The sequence below is a fragment of the Prunus avium genome, chromosome 1 (assembly GCF_965620075.1).
Source record: "Prunus avium chromosome 1, drPruAviu1.hap1.1, whole genome shotgun sequence".
NCBI classification, from domain to species: Eukaryota; Viridiplantae; Streptophyta; class Magnoliopsida; order Rosales; family Rosaceae; genus Prunus; species Prunus avium.
The window spans coordinates 9,235,893-9,257,354 of record NC_142284.1 but is presented as its reverse complement, the minus strand read 5'-3'; the positions used below and the strand labels follow the sequence as shown (position 1 = coordinate 9,257,354).

The following is a 21,462-nucleotide window of genomic DNA, read 5'->3' as shown; positions in this document are numbered from 1 at the left end:
ATGGAATGAGTATGTCCATTTTAGTATAATAAGGATGATTCTTGTTCAATCTCCTGGAACATAACTATCCTAAATAGAGTAATACGAGACCTTCATATTGTAAACATTCATGTTTACAATACTAATGACCCAATTTACCTTCCGAATGTTCCCCTTTACCCTAATGTTGTACTACAAGTCTTTATATTTGTAAAGTACGATATTACAAGATTAATGATGCATTTTACAATCATATGGAACATACCTGTCCAAAACGGAGTAAAACAAGACCTTAATATAGTAAATGTTTGTGTTAACACGTATAAGGACCCAATTTACTTTCTCAATGTCCCTAGTTACCTTAATATTGTAATACATGTCCTTCTCTTTGTAAATTACGAAATTACCATAATAAGGATGGGTTTTACAATCTCCTGGAATATAACTATCCTAAATAGAGTAATACGAGACCTTAATATTGTAAACATTCATGTTTACAATACTAAGGACCCAATTTACCTTCCAAATGTTCCCCTTGACCCTAATGTTGTACTACATGTCTTTATATTTGTAAAGTACGATATTACAAGATTAATGATGCATTTTACAAGGATATGGAACATACTTGTCCAAAACGAAGTAAACAAGACCTTAATATAGTAAACGTTTGTGTTTACACGTATAAGGACCCAATTTACTTTCTCAATGTCCCTAGTTACCTTAATATTGTAATACATGTCCTTCTCTTTGTAAATTTTTAAATTACCATAATAAGGATGGGTTTTACAATCTCCTGGAATATAACTATCCTAAATAGAGTAATACGAGACCTTAATATTGTAAACATTCATGTTTACAATACTAAGGACCCAATTTACCTTCCAAATGTTCCCCTTGACCCTAATGTTGTACTACATGTCTTTATATTTGTAAAGTATGATATTACAAGATTAATGATGCATTTTACAAGGATATGGAACATACTTGTCCAAAACGAAGTAAAACAAAACCTTAATATAGTAAACGTTTGTGTTTACACGTATAAGGACCCAATTTACTTTCTCAATGTCCCTAGTTACCTTAATATTGTAATACATGTCCTTCTCTTTGTAAATTACGAAATTACCATAATAAGGATGGGTTTTACAATCTCCTGAAATATAACTATCCTAAATAGAGTAATACGAGACCTTAATATTGTAAATATTCATGTTTACAATACTAAGGACCCAATTTACCTTCCAAATGTTCCCCTTGACCCTAATGTTGTACTACATGTCTTTATATTTGTAAAGTACGATATTACAAGATTAATGATGCATTTTACAAGGATATGGAACATACTTGTCCAAAACGAAGTAAAACAAGACCTTAATATAGTAAACGTTTGTGTTTACACGTATAAGGACCCAATTTACTTTCTCAATGTCCCTAGTTACCTTAATATTGTAATACATGTCCTTCTCTTTGTAAATTACGAAATTACCATAATAAGGATGTGTTTTACAATCTCCTGGAATATAACTATCCTAAATAGAGTAATACGAGACCTTAATATTGTAAACATTCATGTTTACAATACTAAGGACCCAATTTACCTTCCAAATGTTCCCCTTGACCCTAATGTTGTACTACATGTCTTTATATTTGTAAAGTACGATATTACAAGATTAATGATGCATTTTACAAGGATATGGAACATACTTGTCCAAACCGGAGTAAAACAAGACCTTAATATAGTAAACGTTTGTGTTTACACGTATAAGGACCCAATTTACTTTCTCAATGTCCCTAGTTACCTTAATATTGTAATACATGTCCTTCTCTTTGTAAATTACGAAATTACCATAATAAGGATGAGTTTTACAATCTCCTGGAATATAACTATCCTAAATAGAGTAATACGAGACCTTAATATTGTAAACATTCATGTTTACGATAATAAGGACCCAATTTACCTTCCGAATGTTCCCATTTACCTTAATATTGTACTACATGTTCTTGTTTTGAAAAAAGGAATGCGTGCACGTTTGCACTTTGAAACTTACGGTTTGTCAATTGTATTCATTGTTTTCAATTTCAACTAACTGTTTGTCAATTGGATTATGCTTGGTCAGTTTCGAATTTACCGTTTGTCAATTGGATTATGCTCTGTCAATTTCTTACTAACTCTTTGTCAATTACATTATTTCCTTTTCCTCCTGGGCGAGCCAATCTATCAGTGGCCTGTCCATCTTATGGTAACTTCGTTTCAAATTAACTCATACATTCTATTCACATACAACAATAGACGATCATATTTGACATCATTATTGTTTGTACCAAAAATTAAATTTTTGCCTAAAATGGAAGATAATTTGCCATGAACATCAAAATGGCAAAAATATGGCTAGACAGGCATTGCTGCAGTCAGATGGGGTGAGCTCAAAATTCAACTTCCAGCGCTCAAATCAATTTTCGTTCTTCATGAGAGTTGTTCATCTCTATGTCTACTGCACCATATCCAAATTTGGGTATATTTGGACAAATTTGGGTATATTTGGACCAATTTGGAATCCTAAGAGCGAAAGCTGAAAATAGTGCAATTCCGGCCTAATTATGGCCCAATTCTGGCCAGCTTCCAGTCCTGAAATGAACCTTCGTCCTTCATGAAAGTTGTTCAGTTGGATGTCTACTACGACATATCAGAATTTGGCGTCATTCGGATAAATGTGGGATCCTCGCGACATCAAACATCAGAAGCATACCAGCAACAGCGATGCACGAAAACAGTGGCAATTCTGGCCTAATTATGGCCCAATTCTGGCCAGGTTCCAGTCATCAAATGAACATTCTTCCTTCATGAAAGTTGTTCAGTTGGATGTCTACTACGACATATCTAAATTTGGCATCTTTTATACAATTATTGAATCTTCACAGTATTAATCATGATTTGTGTTCGTGACAGCAGTCTGTGACGACCAGTCAGTTGCTAAATCAGATTTTCTATTGCTGAACTATAATTAAGTTCTTTCATGAATGTTGTTCCTACTGACGTAGAGATCAAAATATCCGACATTTGCAGCATTGGATCAATCTAGCATCCCCAGTTTATTATGCATCAAGGCATGTTCAGAGAAGAAACTCAGTGGCTGCAAATAACGGGTGAAACAATTATACACTACGTTTATAGCATCAAACAAGTTACATAAGCTTTGGGGTTAGAAAACTATGTCGAAAGGGAATTGAAATCCTGTGGAAAACCAAGCCAAAAGGGATGAAAAAAGGCATGGATGCACGTTTGCAATTTCAAACTTATGGATTGTCAATTGGATAATTCTTGTTCAATTTTATGCTCACTGTTTGTCTATTGTATTATTATTTTTCAATTGCCCACTGACTGTTTGTCGATTGCATTATTTCCTTTTACTCTTAGGTGAGCCAATGTATCAGTCCCCTTTCCATCTTATGGTAACTTCCTTTCAAATTAACTCATTCAATCCATTCACAGAGACCAATGGACGATCATATTTGACATCGTTATATAATAAGTTTGTAGCATGAAACAAGTTACATAACCTACTAGTTAACATCTACCACAAAATATCACGCAATCTCACTTATGTTCACAATTTTTTTAGCGTATACCAGAAAGACAAAATACCCATAATACAATTTAAGTTTTCTTCCTTAGCCTCTTACTAATAGGCTGTGATTCTGGTTCTGGCAAAGAGGTGTTGCGTTTTTTTGGTGATGCTTTTCCTTTTGATTTAATCGCAGCTGCTTTTTCTTTGGTATGCACCTCCCCTCCTTTGCATTTCGTTTTCACCACAGCTTCTTTTCCTTTGGGGTTTGGGGGTGGGGACTTGGTTTTAGACTTCTTCATTAATACCTCATCTTCCTCGTCCTCGTCCTCACTTTCCTGGTAGTTGTCGTCGTCCTCCTCGCGTTGTTGGGAACATTCATCCTCGTCCCCATTTTCCTCGACCTCCTCATCCTCGTTTTCCTCATCCAGCTCATCCACCTCGTTTTCCTCATCCAGCTCATCCACCTCGTTTTCCTCATCCTCCTCGTTTTCCTCGTCCTCCTCATCCTCCCCTTGTTCCTCGTCATTGTCATTATCCACCCCATTCTCACCATCCTCATCTGATGTCTCAAACCCATTATCGTTCTCCTCATCCTCCTCATCATCCTCATCATCAATTTCATTCTTATCTTCCACATCAACAATTTCATTTCTTGCAAGGCAGTTATGGTTGTGTTGAGTGTTTGTCCCCTACAAAACCAAAGTCATAACCTTTGATGATTAATGCAATTATAAATATGTTGCCTAATCTTTAACTTAAAATAAAAGAACAATTATGGCACATAACCATCATAACTACTCTTCTGCATTGCATCAACATCATCATGAACATGTTTTTGAACACAGAATTTTTTATTTTATGCTTACAAACCCAATTTTACAATCTTATCAGTCCTCCGCATATAATTCTAATTAAAGGCACTGTATTTGCCATAATATCACGCATATTTGCCATAATATACAACGAGTGGAGTTTGAATTCATATATGCCATGTGTACAAAAAAAATTCCAGTAAAGTAGATTGCATTACTTTTGGATAAACGCCTAAAAGCAAATCAATTAAACATTACCTGTCGAAGCTCGCTTATGATTGTCTTAGCAGCCATACATTTAGTGAAGAGCAAGGAATTTAGGCCACTAATCATATCCAATAGTTGTGTTGCTGTCGATGCACTTACCTACAGTACAAACATGTTATGTGTAAACTAAGTTAATATAATCGTGTAGTTTTGATTTCAACATTTAAATCCAATGCTGAACCTCAAACTTACATATTTCACATCCTTCGGAAGTGGTAGGCACGTGCTAGACTTGCCTCGCGGGATATCTAATACTTCACAATCATCTGCGTCCCCCCATCCCACCACTTGAACAGTCCATGGTGGAATTTTAATTTCACTACCTTGAATGTTCGGACCAACAGAGCACACACCTTCTTCTGCAGTCTGCATAGTGATTTGATATGAATTCAATATTTTTTTGCAGAATTCAAAACTATATTAGGAAGGACCATTAGGAAAGGTAAAACTTACATTATCGGTGACACTTGGATAATGCTTATATCTGACATACTCATTTCGAAAGACTCCATAATCGGCCTTCTCAGCAAACCAGTCATCAGCCTTAAATCCCTTCAGTGATGCTTTGGTTTTATTGTCCACGGCATACACTTTCATGTCTTTGAGCATGGTTGGAGGGGGTCTTTTTGGGATCCGCTGATCTGGTGCACCTAAGCTTTGCACGGCTACTCTTTCCCCTAAATACCAAGCATACCCGGCTGGTCCTTGTAGTAGAATTCTTTGTTTTGTAGCTGGAATGCTGCTTTGCACATAATGCGGTAGGGTTGTATCATCAGTTCCCCATGGATACCAATTGACTTGATCAGTAGTGATATATCTCAATGTTATCCTAAATTGCTCCAAGTTGTGGGATGTTTCCCGCACATCCGGGGCACTCAACCAACGTAACGCGCGCGGCCATTGACTATCTTCATCGGTACATGGTCGACTTAAAGCAAGTGGCTTCAAGTACTCACACGCCCATACCTATAAACACAAAACATAACACTGTTAGTTTGGACAACCAAAACACCCAAGTGTAATGAATTTTAATAATCATTTAGTTTGTAAGCATAAATGTATTCACCTCCCAAGCCCGCCAATACCCTCCTGAGCTTGACACTATTCTTCTGGAAATAGCATCCATCGACAAATACAGGCATGACAACCCAGCCCCGCCCCAATTGTAGTCTTTAATCTCATCGACTTTAGCAAGACTGGGCATGTAGTATAGATAAACAGAGTCACTCTTATCATTACATAGAGTGCTGCCGATCAATGCGAGAATAAAGACACGAGTTAACTGGTCTTCTTGTACAGCGGTTTGCGGCTTCCACCCCTTATACTTCTCCACAATGTCCCTGTATTTTATCTTGGTATTAATCAGGCTTGCAATGGGGGTCCCAAATAGCCTCACTACCTCCTTAGGTTTTTTGTGGGCCTCCATGTCATATTTTAAAGGCTTCCCACAAACGGGTAAACCTGTGATCGCACTAAAGTCCTTCGGGGTCATTGTCAGTTCCCCGACCTCATCCAGATGGAATGTATGTGTGGTGTCCCACCAACGCTCTGCCAATGCTGAAATGATTTTTTTGTCTCTCCTTCCCTTTCGCGCAAGTAAATTTGCGAACTCAGAAAATCCCGCTACTTTGACTTTGTCTTTCACTGGAACAGGCAAATGATTTTGAAACCATAAGCCACATAGTTTGTCATTGCCGCATCCCTTAATATGGGTACCCGAATTCTGCAAGTTTCCAAAATTTAATCAATCACAACAACACTTTCCATGCAACATATTCAGAAAACTGTCCATGCAATTGGTGTTACAAATATTCAATTGGCAAACAGTAATCAGGTAATTGCATTTGTGAAATCTAATTGGATCAATGGAAAGCAGAAAAATAAGTTCGGGAAAACTAAACACATTCCCTAAACTCAATAAATTGTCCAAGGATTTACTTAGCAAGCACTTGGATTAATGGAACATAAAAAAAAAAAGTAAGCATAGCCAACAAACTTTAAATGCAATTGTATTTACAAATCTTCAATTGGCAGACAGAAACCAGGTAATTAAATATGTCAAATGTAATTGCATAAGTGAAGTGCCCAAAAACTAGTTGAGCAAAACTAATCATACTGCCAACAGTCAATCAAATTGCAAAGGATTTACTTAGCACGCAACGGGATTCAGTGAACATACTTTCCTAATGATGCTTATAAAACGAACATATAAATAAAAAATAGCCACCTAATTCACAAAAATTACCAATATCTACCTTGTAAGATAAATGGTCAGTGACTTTGACATGTAGCACAGGATTGGATGTGTTGTGATTCTTATGTACGTATCGTCTCACCCCGAACAATGGGTGATCCGCAGGGCTTTGGTGTTTTGGTTCCGAACCTTGCCCTTGCTCAATGGTTACAATAGAATTGCTGTTGTTTCCCTGTGCTTTTTTCCGAGGGGGCACCCCACTACTTTTCTTACCCTTGAGTTTGCAACGTGCCTCGGAAGTTGCCTTGTCGTTGGCCATGTGCTCCCTCCCAATACCCTCCTATGTTTAACCCATCAATTTAATGAAACAAAAACATATTAATATATATATATATAAGAAGAATAAATATATATATCATCAGAAATTGATTCACAACACTTGCAGAAACCAAACAATAATATACGCATATAGATACATATCTATGCATATCATCAAAATGAGTTGGAAACTCCCAGAGTCAACAAGGAATTGGAACAAATCCATATAAAACTGCAAATCTAAAAAGGTCACCAGCATAAGAATTTTAATTAACTAATTTTACTTCATTCACTAATTTTACAAGATTTATAACCAAAAAAAAAATCGGAAAGAGTAGGAAAAAAAACCACATATTACAGTTGTTATGCATACCACAAATTATTTGTCATAAAAAAAGTTGCCACCCAGTTGCCTATCATAACAATGAATCGGAGAACATGAATGTCCACTAAAGGTGCAATAAACAGGAGAACTTGTAAGCAAATAGCACTTTAGGGTTTCACATAATTTTCAACTCTCAAACACAAAATCCATCAAATAATACACAATCGAATCAATCAAAACCTCAATTTCACTATGTATACGAAAATCAGGGCATGCCCAAATCACCATTTTCACGAAAAGGGAAAGAAGAACCCAAAAGAGAGAGCAATCTGAATTACGAAACCCCAACCAATTTAATCGATTCAAATATCACTGAAACATAAATAAATTTTATTTATAAATACTCACAGGAGGTGGCAGAATCAGGGGCGCCAATCGCAAATTCGTTTCGTCTATTCCTTCACAGAGACGACGAGACTGCAAATCCCATCAGATTTGGGAACGAAGGGGCGTGATTGTCGTTGTCGGCGGCGTGGTGCTGCGTCTGAGAGAAGAGAAGCAGACAGAGAGCGTCGAGCGATAAGGAGAAGAGGAGGAGAGAGAGAGAGACTGAGGGAAAACGAAAACCTAATTCGTAAACTAAAGTGGGCCTGTATCAGATATGGCCAGTTCTATTCTAACAAAATAGAACTGGCCTAATAAAATAATATTTTTTATATTGTATATTATATATAATATATTTATCTCTTGACCTCCAAATCAAATGTACTTTTATTTGTTTTAATTATTAATGACATTAATATAATTTAAATTTCAAGGGTATTTAGTTGTCTAACTTTGCTTTTCAAGTCTTTAGCCTTTTAAAATTGTCCCTCTACTGAAAAATTCATGAAAATTATCAAGAGGAAATTCATCTACAAAAACATTAGGAAAATTAATCTTTTAAGCTTTAAACTTGTTGTTTTTAAAAAAAAATTAAAATTAATGTAGTCCCATGTTTCCTTTTTTTTGCATTTTTTAATGTGAAATAAATAATTTTGTAATTTTTAAAAAATAAATGGATAGAAAATGACTCATTTGTCCTAAAAAAACTTCGACACTTTTTACACTATGACCCTATGACCCGAGAATCCTGGATCCGCCACTGTGTACAAAGTAAGAGATACACTTGAAACCTTGAAAAATAGAGTCCAAAATCGGATTGTACTCGAAAAAAGAAGTTGACGATGGTTGATTTGGGGTGGGTGAGAGAAAGAGATAGAGAGAGGAGAAGAAGAGCTCGACGAAGAAGTTGTTGAGCGAGGGTTACTGGTGGCTACAGCGCGTATGATTGTAAAGGGTGCGCAAGGTTTTTGTTGTCCTTAAACGACATCGTTTTAAATTTTATTGGTGCAACAATTGAACTGTGCGTTTTGAGTTATTTTGAAACCTTTTTTGTTTTATTACTTTGATTAATAGTTATGTTTTAGTTATTATTTACTTAGTGAATATTAAAGGAAAAAAAGAAAAAGAAAAATAGAATTACTATTTATTAAGTAATATAAGTCATGAAGATAATTAAAATATTGAATACTAATTATTCACTTCATAAATAGTAATTAAAATATAATTATTAATTTCACTAATTAAATCAGGCAAATATATTATTTAATTACAAAAATTAAAATTTAACAAAATTAATTAACATAAACAGCATAAGTTTTTGTTGGTTTTTTTTTTAAACACCTCTCCCTCATCCGCATGTGTTTACAAGCCCTAATCCTCTTGTCAATTTAGGAATCATCCTACTCCATTTCAATTGTATGACTAATTGGATAATATTAGGTTTTGAAATTGATTATAATATGTATTACTTAGATGTAATTGAATATTAACCCTCAATCAGATGTACTGATTTAGTTTCATTATATTTTATCATTTATAATTGTTGTTCTCCAAAGACTTATTCATCATCCCTGCAAGGTTTACATCTCACCTTTGCGGGACCAAAGTTACCTAGCATCTACGCATCGTCTTTCAAAACTTTGGTATTATTTAAATTCCCAGGGTAATTGGTTATGTAATATATATATATATTCCTTTTACTCTTTTAAAAATTGCCCATTCGTTGAAGAATTATTGGATCCACCACTGTAGGTATATATATATATATATATATACATATATTACATATATGTGTATATACGTGTATATATGTACATTATAGTACATGTGTATGTAAGTAATATAATGTAATAAATAAATATAGGTATATAATAATCAAAATATAATATATGCATCTTATACATTGGTGAGCATGGGATAAGTTAATCGTCCCTTTTCACATGGGTTTAGTAGTCCCTTCCTAAAGAGGTGCTTTGGTGGGCCCGGTATTAGCAATCTCATATAAGACTAGAATTACATGAAACAAACATGGTACTAAATTTAGTCTAGGCCAAGCCAAGCCAACCGTGTGTAACAAACGACACTTCTCATGTTCCAAATTAATCTGGTGAGTCGAACATAATGTAAGGTAGTCATGAGCTTTATTTATATTTATATTTTTTTATCAAATTTAAAGCCACATTGTAATAAGTTTATGACCTACCATAAATCGACTACCGTAGTAAATCTATACAAACAATACAAATTGATATTTAAAGAATTTTGTGCGAAAATATTTGTTTCAACCTAATTAATAGATTCAAATTATTCAAAGTTAAACGTGCAAGTGCACATTGTGAACAATAGCGCACATATTGAAAAATAGTAAAGGGTGCAAGTAAGGGATCTTGCCCACAAAGATTGGTTGTTAACTATGTCAAATTTGTAGTTTAACAAACACTAAGAATGACTATATCTGACAAACTCAATTATGAATGTTTGATGGTGAAACATTCTGAATTGGACAATGAAACTGACAAACAGACAATGTGTAATTGCCATTTCGTGTTGCAAAATCATATTGACGTTCAGGCAATTTCCAAAGAACTCTGCCATATCATTTTTCCCATTTTCCATGTAGCTTCATAATTAAGCACCTAACCTAAATATGAAAAACAATGGAATTTATTGCATCTAACAACATTAATGTATCAAAACTCCTAGATGTAACATTAACATAGATACAAAATAACACTAATAATATATGTCATGCCAAAAGTTGGGGAAATACATGAACAATATGGTTCTAATGAATATTTCGTACATAAAAGCTAAACCATATATATAGTGGAAGTACTACAATCCATGTCATTTTATTGGGGTGAACGGAACCCAAAATCTATTACGATCTCTAGGTGGTGAGGCTTGTGTGTCAAATTGTGATTCCAATACACTATACTCGGGTGTCTCAAAGGTGAAATCATTTGAGTTGTAATGAGTGGAGCCACTAGACACTTCGCCATATGAGAAGCCCGAGTTAGGGGTTGTATAAGAAGAGGACAACGTCTTAGTCCCATGAACAGCACTCGAGGAGGAAAAAAATGTTTTGTTTCCAACAGTTGTGTCATCTTGTGGTCCAAAACTAGAAAGAAAATCGCTCCTGTCACTTGTATAACCCCTTTTCCGCTTACCTCTCTCACCAACAATGCTATTTGGACAGTTTCTTTTGTTGTGACCAGTAACCTTGCACTCTCCGCATTGGGGGGCCTTTTTGCCTTTGCTTCCCGTTGTTTGCTTTCCTTTTGTCTTAGCAACTATGGGGTCTCTTACAACATTATTATGGCATCCTAGATTAAGACTAGTTTGCTCATGTTGCTCCTTCCATCTCTCAACCAAAGTATTTAATCTCCCAAATTCAGCCTTTAGCCTCTTGTAAGCGACTTCTGTCTGCGACCCATAAAAACAAAGCTTGTTAAAATCAGAGCTTAATGACCCAAACCTAGCCATTTGAATAGTTTCGTTGGGAACATCATCCGACTTGACTACAAATTCACTCCCACGTCTTGCATCCTTTGTCCATCTCTTCATTATTACGGACGGATGTATTTGATCCATATGATCACATTTCATGACTCCAAACATATGACAACATGGAATTCCACTGGATTCAAATAATTTGCACGAACACTGCAGATGTTGCTCTTTCTTGTAGTACACTACAGTCCATTTCTCATCGGGTCTTCCAAATTTGGAAAATGTGTAAACACGAGCATCTTCATTGTTTCTTACGGGTTGCACGAGAATTAATTTAGCCTCCTTGTTTATCTCATTTCTTATCAACTTGTAAATATCGTGAGTGAAAATAGAAGCTGCATGTTCCTCTAGTGATCGGAGGTGCGTACGAAGGAGTGGGTGTGAATTGTTGGAATCAAAGTCATCCTTCACATTCTCATTTCTCAACCTCAATAACGATCTTTCAATCCGTGGCATACACTCCACTAACTTCATGCCTCTACCAATTCCATCCTTCAAGTTCTTATGCATACCCTCGACACGTTGTGTTGTGGTATTCCCACCAAAAAAATGCCCTGAGCAGTACGCTTCAGCCCATCGTTTCCGTTTACGGTACATCATCTCGATCCAATCGCCTTTTAGATCATATGTATCTATCATTTGCTGCCAATGTTGTTCGAACGCCACTGGTGTCAAACCACCATGCACACAATAGCTAAACTCCCTTACAATTTCTGGGTTATTCACATTGGTGTTCACATTCCTCATGATGTGCCATGTACATAAACGATGATATGCATCGGGAAAAATTTCATCAATCGCTACACGCATTGCCTCATCCCCGTCCGTGACAATAGATACAGGCTTCTTGTCCTTCATAGAAGTCAAAAAAGTTCTGAGTACCCAACGATATGTATCAGCAGTCTCATCAACAAGAAATGCACAACCAAAAACTATAGTCGCGTTATGGTTGTTTACACCAACAAACACCACTAAAGGCTTGTCATATACGTTGGTTTTGTACGTGCTATCAAATATCACCACATCCCCAAAGCAACAATAATCGTGTAGAGATTGAGAGTCTCTCCAAAACAAATTTGCCAATCTATTCTCCTCATCTACACTAAACATGCAAAAAAATTCCGGATCCGCTATTGCCTTGGCATTCATGTAGCTTATTGCTGCTTCTGCATCACCATCCAATACTACTTGTCGACGCTCGAAATCGATCCTGTTATATAGATCCTTACTGGTGAACCCCACTTTCATGTATCCACCTGCTTGGTCAACCATATAGTCGTATGTCCGATTGGTTTTAATAGAGGCTTTTCTCATAGACATAGATTGTGCTATGTTAGATTCCGTAACACACCGGTGCGAACGAAGAAAAGGCACCTCACGAGAGTTAGCAAGTCGGTGGCTGTGCTCCGTTACAAATTTAGTCACAATATAAGCATCCCGTTTAGGACAATACTTCACAGCAAATGTAGCATGACAATTCTCTCTAGTCTCTTTCCTTGGTGTACGAACCATATTATCTCTATTCGTCCATTTCTTTGATCTACTCCCTTCTTTTGAGCACACCCATTGTCTTCCCATCACAACCCCACCCTCGCTACGTCTCAATCGACTTCTTCTTATGCTAAAACCAATTGCAAGAGCATAGTTGCAGTAAAATCTTTCTGCTTCCTCAAATTTTGCAAACTCTCTCTCCGCTAAATCAGCAATGCTCATATTTTGGAAGTTCAACCCATCATACTCAAACTGTCCGCTTTTCTCAGTAATTTCTTCTGTTCTACTGTCCAAAATCTGTAAAGATGGGGCATTTTCAGTTTCTTCAAGTGACTCAGCCTCTGCAAAATAACCTTCACTGTTAGGTACAGAGTTTTGGCCCTGAATTCCATTCGTTTTACTTGCTTCTGCATCCATTTCCTGAAAATAGGCAACATGTCTTCCATGGAATATTTAATATGAACATAAATGGATACACATCAATTGCATTTAGTAGAAATATAAACATACAATTAAATTATGAAGGATTAGTCCTTACTGAGAGATTCTACATTTCATACTTGTGCACATATAATGGCAATTGCGCGACAAGAATGCAAAGAGACTATTCTGTTTGTCAGTTGCAAGACTATAATGCAATTAGACGTAACTAGTTGTCAATTGCAAGACTATAATGCAATTAGACGTAACTGTTTGTCAATTGCATTCACAAATCACATATGTTCTCAAAATGCAAGAGGCTACCAATAACATGGAAATATGGATACAATCATTGCAAAATAGGACTAACCAATTGGTAATTGGATTCAAAATGATATATTGAAGTACCTCTTACATTTCCATTACCAAAATGCAAGGCTACAAATATCATCCCATTTGCATTACAATTAATAAATTCTATCTAATGTTTTTTGAATGAGTCACAAACTTTTCAACATCAACAATATGCCCAACATTAAAGAAGAGAAAGATATTGACATTGATCATATTGTGTTTCTTGTCTGTGAAATAACTCAAATTACAATGGTTTTCTTTTTAGCAAATCAAAAACCCATTTACTTCTGCTTTGTTGCTTCCTGGGCTGCATTAATTTCTACTTAGTTTTTCTGGTTTTCTTTTCATAACATAATTACTTGATTTCATAGAGGGAAAATCACCCATAGAAATAGCTGGTTTTCTTTGAGCAGATCAATATAGCAAAATGTTATATTGCTGGTCTTTGGGAACTCAAGTGTGGACAAGGATAATAAAAATCATGTGGTAAATTTTCATTTTCATTTTTTATTTTTGTTAAACAAGAGAGATACCATCAAGAATTCAACATTTTAATATATGCTTATAATACAAAGATTTTTTTTTTTTTGGGGGTTCTTTTTTCGGGATTGAAAAGTTTGGTGTCCTCTTTGTGCATGCTTAAACTAATAAACTTAATCACTCAATGAGTTGTTGGGTTTGATTATTGAGAAAATGATAGAAAGCTGTAGGGAAAGCACAGAATCTTGCAACAGCCAATCCAACCGACCCCATTTCCATTCATATGGAAAATGCAAGCTGAGAAAAAGCTGGGAACTCAAGTATGGACAAGGATAATAAAGCTATTAATTTTACCTTTGCAATGGCCACTTAAATTCGTTTCAGCAACAGCAACTCGTTTCCACCGATTTTTTGTGAACCACGCAAAATGCCCAGCCACCGAGATTTAAGATCTTCTCAATTCATCTCCAGAATCAAGCGATTCAGATGTAGGGGAAGAGAGGGAGAGATGAAAGAGAGAGCGCCGTTCTTGGAGAAGCCTCAGCAGCAGTTCACGATCTTCCCTTCTCCCTTTCTTTTTCTGTTTTTCTTTTCTTGTTTTCTTTCTCTTTTTCTGTTTAATTTTTATTTTATTCACTTTTACCTGCACCAACCCTTTTAACAGGTTACCAGCAGTCAATGGTGTGGATTTAACCCTCATCTCCACTTACTCATCCAATGGCTGATATTTTGGGCGCATGGATACACCACGCCCATTGTAGAATTTTCCCTGTTTTCACACTAGCTCTTCATTTCTTTCACTTCTACAAAACATTCCATGCCAATTGCCACAGTAACTAATTTTCAAATATTCACAAAAAAAAAATGTGGAGCCACTCTCAGTCAAAACCACTCATCAGCCTCCTCAACCTCCTCCTCCACTTCCTCCCCGCCCTAACCCTCTCCCCTTGCCGCACCACCTGCGGCCCCATCCCCGTAAACTACCCCTTCGGCCTCGACGACGGCTGCGGCGCGCCGCAGTTCCGTGGCATGCTCAACTGCTCCACCGACCTCTTCTTCACCACCCCATCCGGCAACTACAAAGTCCAGTCTATCGACTACGACAAGAAAAATCTCGTCGTTTACGACCCCGCCATGTCAACCTGCTCCATCCTCCAACCCCACCACGACTTCCTCTTGACCCCTATCCAGTCCGCCATAATCCCACCGACCTCAGACACCGTCTTCGCCCTCCTCAACTGCTCCGTCGACTCCCCTGTCCTCAACCACTACAAGTCTCTCTGCTTCAACTTCTCCGGCCACTCCTGCGACGAGCTTTACAACTCATGCAACGCGTTTCGGCTTTTTCGGTTGGGCTTGGGAGTAAGCAACGGGACTAATAGTACTGGTAGTACTGATTTTGTTCCGCCGTGCTGTTTTACGGGGTATGATACTGTGAAGTTCATGAGCATGAATATTTTGGACTGTACGCATTATACTAGCGTGACTAATACGGATCGGTTGAGAGGTTTGGGACCGTTGGATTGGATTTATGGGATTAAGTTGAGCTTTGCGGTTCCGGATACTGGGTGTGAGAGATGTGCTCAGTCCGGTGGGACTTGTGGGTTTGATACTGAGACTCAAGTGTCTCTCTGTCTCTGCTCTACTTTCACCAATTCTACTAGAGAATGCGGTAAGAAAATCAAACTTTTTTATTTATTTATTTATTTATTTTAATATAAGCGATACTAGAGAGAGGGAGTTTTCTCCACACTACTAAAGTGATATGGAGATTCGAACTTGAGACTACTAATCTGTGTGTCAATATCTTTTTCAACTAGACTATACCCCGATAACAAGAAAATCAAACTTTTATAAATGTTGACAACGTTACACAAGAAATGTTACATTAATGCAAAATGATTATAACTCTCTCAGGTCATTTTTGTTTCATTATTGCTTCAATTATACTTGATTCTTTTGGTACATAACTTCAAATTGGGTTCATGTCTTTTTTATTTTCAGCTGCAGGCAGTGATACGGCAGAAGGACGAGATTGTGCTCCCTCGATACTCTTTGAAGCATTCTTTGTGATTATGGGGGCATTGTTAATCTGTTTGCATGATTTTAATCTTTCTTTTATTTGAGATTATTCTACTTCTAAGAGCATTTTTGTCTTTTCATTCGCATGAAGCTGATCATGACCCTTTTGAAGTTTGTTGTTGACAATGTAAGTAAAGCACTGATTGCGTTTTAGTGACACGATCGGCTGGAGGCAAAAGCTACTTTTGCAGTGTACAATATTGCACCGTCTCCATCAAATCTCTAAATTTTGATTCTATGCAAGCAAACTCTGTCTCATTCTCTAATTTTTTTATTTTTTTTTTACCTTTAACGAACCGAATACAAAATATAGGACCTCGTTTTATAGTGAAGGCCTTATCTAAGACCTTTATGGCTCGTTTGGTACACAGAATTGCCTTGGACTGGCTTGGACTAAATTTAGTACCATGTTTATTTTATCTAATCCTAGTCTTAGATGGGATTGCTAATACCGGGCCCATCAAAAACACCTCCTTAGGAGGGGACTACTAATCCCATGTGGAAGGGGAGGATTAGCTAGTCCCAATTCTCACCAATGTATAAAATACATATATTATATAGATTATTATAAATAAACCCAATCCTAGACATGTATTTATAAAAAAACCCACACACTATTTAAACATAGAAACACACCCAAAATCAACAATTGTATATTTTTTGGGTGTGTTTATAAATGGGTTTTGAGTGTGTGTAATGATGGGTTTTGGGTGTGTTTATAAAGTGTTTTGGGTGTTGGGTTTTTTTATAATTTCAGCCCCTATTTTTGGTGTTTTAGTGAAACTCTCTATATTATATTGTAAAATTAATAACATATATTATTATTATTAAACTTACTTACACATATACTATAATGTACATATATACATGTATATACACATAAATATATCATATATGTATATATATACATACACATATATACATATACATATATACATGTATATTATTATTATAATATACACATATACATATTAATATTATAATAATAGCATACGTGTATATATGTATATGTATATTATATATATTATATATTATAACACATATATATATATATATATATTATATTATAATACATATATATATATACACATATATATACATATATGTGTATATATATTATACCCATGTGTGTATTGTAGTATACATATACACACATATATACACATATACACACATATATACACATATACATTATATATGTATTATATATATTGTAATATACATATATACATGTATATATATATTATAAAATACATATATATATATGTATGTATTATACCCATGTATATACACATATATTATATATGTATATTGTATGCATATATATATATGTATATACATGTATATATATTATAAAATACATGTATATTATATATATATATAATATACATATATACATGGGTATAATACATATATATATATATATACACACATATGTTTATATTATTTATAATATACATATATACATGTATATACATATACATGTCACATATATTATAAAATACATATGTACACATACATAATACATATATTTATACATATATACATATACATAGATAGTTTTGAAAAAAAAATAAAAAATCTAGTCCTAGTCCAAGCATACACCAAACGCAGGATAAATGTTATCCAACTTAGACCAAGCCAAGCCAAGCCAAGCCAAGCCAAGCCAGTGCCTAAGCATAGTTCATGCCAAGACAGTCCTGTGTACTAAACGAGCCCTTAAATGAGTTCCTATCTCTTAATTGTTTGATTAAATTAACCAATTTGATATAACGGCTTACTAATTTAATTCAACGACTAGAGCCCAAAATTCGTTTCCAGCAGACCTGTTTTGCCCGGGTAGGCTGTGGGTCCCATGCAACCGGGCTGGCCTGAAGGCAAGGCAAGCCCGAGCTCGAGCTTGAGTTTTGGGTGACGTCATCGCGTCAGCCCGCGAATTCAAATTTTTTTTACCGTTGGCGTAAACGCACCCCTGACTTTTCGCCAACAGCTAGAAGCCATGTGGTGGCCTCTGGGAGCTCCGATTGATTTTTCTCCTCCAATCCAACGGCAACCAATTTTTTTGCAATAAATCCTCATACATTTTCTTCTCCTTCAACTATTATTTACTTTCTACTCAACATTTTATTCACTTTCAAATTTTATTTTTCTTTATCATTAAGTTAGTTTGCTTGCCTTTTATTTCTTTGTATTTTAATGTTTTGTTTTAAAAATTAGTTGTAATTCATGTATTTTATTTCATTAGTAGTAATTCTTAATTACTTGTATTGGTTTTCTTTGAGTGAATAAAGAAAACATTCAATAAAATACCTTTTTATTCAAAACATTCCATACCTTTTGAAATTTGACTGAAATTTGAAACCAAAAATCTTATCAGAAAATTTTATCCAATTATGAGATATAAATTTTATAATAAATATTGACACGTACAAACCCAAAAATCTTGTCCGAAAATATTATCCAAATTAATTGTTTAGGTTTAAAAATAAAAAACAAGAATAGTATTTGCCCTTTGCCATGGCAACGGGCGGAAACACACATTACTTTTTGCAATGACAGCACTATTCACATAAATAGTAGCTGCCCTAGATCCCCTTGCCGTGACAAAGGGCAAATGAGTGGAGTTGCTCTTAGATAAGGCCCTCACTATAGAATTCTTGCTATCTATGTTGCAAACCGTTTAGTCCACTAGGTGAGGGGGCCCAACAAGAACATGATGCTCGGTTTCACATGCCCACGAACTCAATCTATAATTTCGAAATATGCTTTTCTTGAAGGAGTTTCTAAAGGCACACATCAATTTGGTGCACCCAACCTTTAAAGGAAAATTTTGAAACTACTTCCAAGCTTGTTTATGAGGAATAAACCAAAAATAATAAGAACAAGAAAAAAAAAAATTAAGTACACAAACTAATTTTTATTGCCAATTCACCTACTGTTTAAATCAACATGTCATTCAAGAGTTCTTCAAATCATTAAAAAATGTATTTTTTTAAAAAAAATTAAAGAAAAAGAGAACCAAAAAAAAAATCCTAAGAGACCCAACAGTCCTATAACTTCCCCTATAGTTTTCTTCTCCTTCCATTCCCCCTTGACCACCACCCTCTACTCCCAAACAAATCCTTCACCCTACAGACCCCTCCCCCCCACCTTCACCCTTCTGTTTTTTCACCCTCGAACCCAGCCCTTCAGGGTTTTCTTCTCCTCCCATTCCCTCATTCCCCCATGAGCATGACCACCACCCTCCACTCCCAGATCAATCCCCCACCCTTACACCCTTCCCAGGGACAGTCCTACGTCCATGCTAACATGGGCTATAGCTCGGGCGACGTGATATTTTATGGTCCAATATTAATACTTAGCCTACCAAAGCATACCTCCACACTGTTTTTTCATCCCAGTGATCCCACCCAAAGAAAATCTTTATTTCTTTTTTCTTTATTTAACTAATCCCACAAGTGTGATAGTAAGTAAAATAAAAACTAACCCCATATTAATATTTATTACTCAGCCTTTTTCAGAAAACACACATTCATAGATAACATCCTTTACTTTTTTCTGTTAAAAAAATAAAAATAAAAATAAAAAACTTTACCTTTTCTAGTGTACGTAAAACGTCAATATATTTTTTTTTTTTCCTTATAAATTTTGGCTACTTCTTTTCATTTTTATTTTCTAAGTTGGCTTTGATGGATTAAAATGGTCCAGTTTTTTTTTTTCTTCTTTTGTAATGGATAATAAATGCTTTCAATTCTTTTCCTTTCATGGAGAAGTTTAGCATGTAATTGCTAATTGACCTTAAAATTCATACTTAAATGAAATTCACTCATACCATCAAGTTTTCTAGGTTTGTATATAAGATAAATTTATCCCATCCTATTTTTAAATCTTAGGTTTGTCCCTACCCTTCTCCCCCACCATCTCCTCCGGGTTTTTCTTCTCCTCCCATTCCCCCATGACCACCACCCTCCGCTCCTAGACCAATCTCCCACCCCACATACCCCTCCCCTCACCTCCCCCCTTATGTTTTTTTCACCCCCAAACCAATCCCCCACCCCACATATGCCTCCCCTCACCTCCCCCTTATGTTTTTTTACCCCCGAACCCAGCCCCTCCACCCAACCACCCCCCCGGCCGCACCATTCTTCTCCTCCCATTCCCCCATGTGACCACCACCCTCCACCCTCAGACCAATCCTCCAGGTTAATCCCCCCACCCCACAGCCCTCCTCCATCCTTTTTTTTCACCCCCACTGCACATACTCCTCCCCCCTTCCTTTATATATATATATATATATATATCATTCTTACCTTTGATTCTCCCTCCCCTTAGTCACCTTTCCTTTGATTCATAATCATACAACACAAAAAAAAAAAAAAAAAAAAATATATATATATCTCTCTCTCTCTCAAAAATGATTTGTTTTTTTCATTTTAAATTTCATATTATTTTATTATTTTATTATTTTAAAATCTAAAATGACCAATTTTCCCTCATATTTAACAGAAAATTGGATGAAATGTTGAGATTTAGATGATAGGGAGTGAATTGGCAATAAAATTTAGTTCGTGTACTTAATTTTCCAACCAAAAAGTTGAGGGTGCAAATTGAAAGTAGTGTACAAGTTCAAGGGGTAAATTGACAATTAACCCTAATAATGAATGACTCTCAAAATTGTGCTTCATGGAATAATTAAAATCTTGACATGAATTTTCTTTAGCCATTTTGACATCAATAACAATTTATATAGTGTGCTTTACAGAATTTGTTGATGATTTATTATTGTTCTTTGTTTCTACCGGGATATCCCTCCTCTTTGCCAAAAAAGTAAATATAAAAAAAAATTATTTTCCAAATGCATTGCCTTCAGCAAGTCCAGAGTATAATTGGACATTTTCCAATGAAGTTTTCCTCAGATTTCATTAGTCTTAATCATCCTAGAGACAACAATCAGTACGTAATTATAAAATTGCTATCCTAATCACAAACCCCCACCACCATGAGCATTCTATTATAATGTCCCACTTCAACCCGCTCCACTAATCCGCTTTTCTCTTTTAATCATCAATTTCCATGCATGTTATTGATGTTTGAATTCAAATTTCCACCCCTTAAAACTCTTTTTCTTTAATCACCATTTCGGCAACAGATGCATCATTGCATTGGCATCATTCTTACACTTTTTATGTTAAAAAACAATCCTCAAGATTCTTTTTCAATGCGCATGATTTCAATATTGGCATAAACTAGCTAGTAGAAGCAAGCCAAGCCAGTATT

At 35.7% G+C, this 21,462-nt stretch overlaps 3 protein-coding genes across 4 annotated transcripts; 1 reads left to right on the top strand and 2 right to left on the bottom strand.

Moving 5' to 3' along the window:
• Positions 1-3,573: 3,573 nt before the first annotated feature.
• LOC148297240 (uncharacterized) lies at positions 3,574-6,340 on the bottom strand. The gene is made up of 5 exons (XM_088243867.1): positions 5,691-6,340; positions 5,078-5,590; positions 4,817-4,990; positions 4,616-4,723; positions 3,574-4,234 (listed from the first exon to the last, which is right to left on the bottom strand). Exons 1-5 carry the CDS (start codon positions 6,114-6,116, stop codon positions 3,635-3,637), a joined length of 1,821 nt encoding a protein of 606 aa, XP_088099993.1. The 5' UTR covers positions 6,117-6,340; the 3' UTR covers positions 3,574-3,634.
• A 4,255-nt stretch (positions 6,341-10,595) lies between these two features.
• LOC148297239 (protein FAR1-RELATED SEQUENCE 5-like) lies at positions 10,596-14,872 on the bottom strand. Of its 2 annotated transcripts, none has more exons than XM_088247653.1 (2): positions 14,458-14,872; positions 10,596-13,288 (listed from the first exon to the last, which is right to left on the bottom strand). In XM_088247653.1, the coding sequence occupies exon 2, from the start codon at positions 13,264-13,266 to the stop codon at positions 10,693-10,695; it is 2,574 nt and encodes an 857-aa protein (XP_088103779.1). In that variant the 5' UTR covers positions 13,267-13,288; positions 14,458-14,872; the 3' UTR covers positions 10,596-10,692. The 2 variants fall into 2 exon arrangements, with proteins under 2 accessions (XP_088103779.1, XP_088103778.1); XM_088247652.1 differs by having other exon boundaries at positions 10,596-13,269.
• Positions 14,873-14,878: 6 nt separating this feature from the next.
• LOC110751667 (wall-associated receptor kinase carboxy-terminal protein) lies at positions 14,879-16,433 on the top strand. Its single transcript, XM_021952171.2, has 2 exons — positions 14,879-15,775; positions 16,108-16,433. The coding sequence occupies exons 1-2, from the start codon at positions 14,968-14,970 to the stop codon at positions 16,227-16,229; spliced, it is 930 nt and encodes a 309-aa protein (XP_021807863.1). The 5' UTR covers positions 14,879-14,967; the 3' UTR covers positions 16,230-16,433.
• The last annotated feature ends 5,029 nt before the right edge of the window (positions 16,434-21,462 follow it).

What these genes read in the sequence shown, in the direction of transcription:
- LOC148297240 (XM_088243867.1), bottom strand. Translation starts at nt 6,116, where the DNA reads ATGACCCCGAAGGACTTTAGTGCGATCACAGGTTTACCCGTTTGTGGG. An exon ending in ATCCAAGTGTCACCGATAAT is followed by an intron (nt 4,991 to 5,077) that starts GTAAGTTTTACC and finishes ATCACTATGCAG; the next exon opens with ACTGCAGAAGAAGGTGTGTG. An exon ending in TTCCGAAGGATGTGAAATAT is followed by an intron (nt 4,724 to 4,816) that starts GTAAGTTTGAGG and finishes TTTGTACTGTAG; the next exon opens with GTAAGTGCATCGACAGCAAC.
- LOC148297239 (XM_088247653.1), bottom strand. Translation starts at nt 13,266, where the DNA reads ATGGATGCAGAAGCAAGTAAAACGAATGGAATTCAGGGCCAAAACTCT.
- LOC110751667 (XM_021952171.2), top strand. Translation starts at nt 14,968, where the DNA reads ATGTGGAGCCACTCTCAGTCAAAACCACTCATCAGCCTCCTCAACCTC. An exon ending in CAATTCTACTAGAGAATGCG is followed by an intron (nt 15,776 to 16,107) that starts GTAAGAAAATCA and finishes TTTTATTTTCAG; the next exon opens with CTGCAGGCAGTGATACGGCA.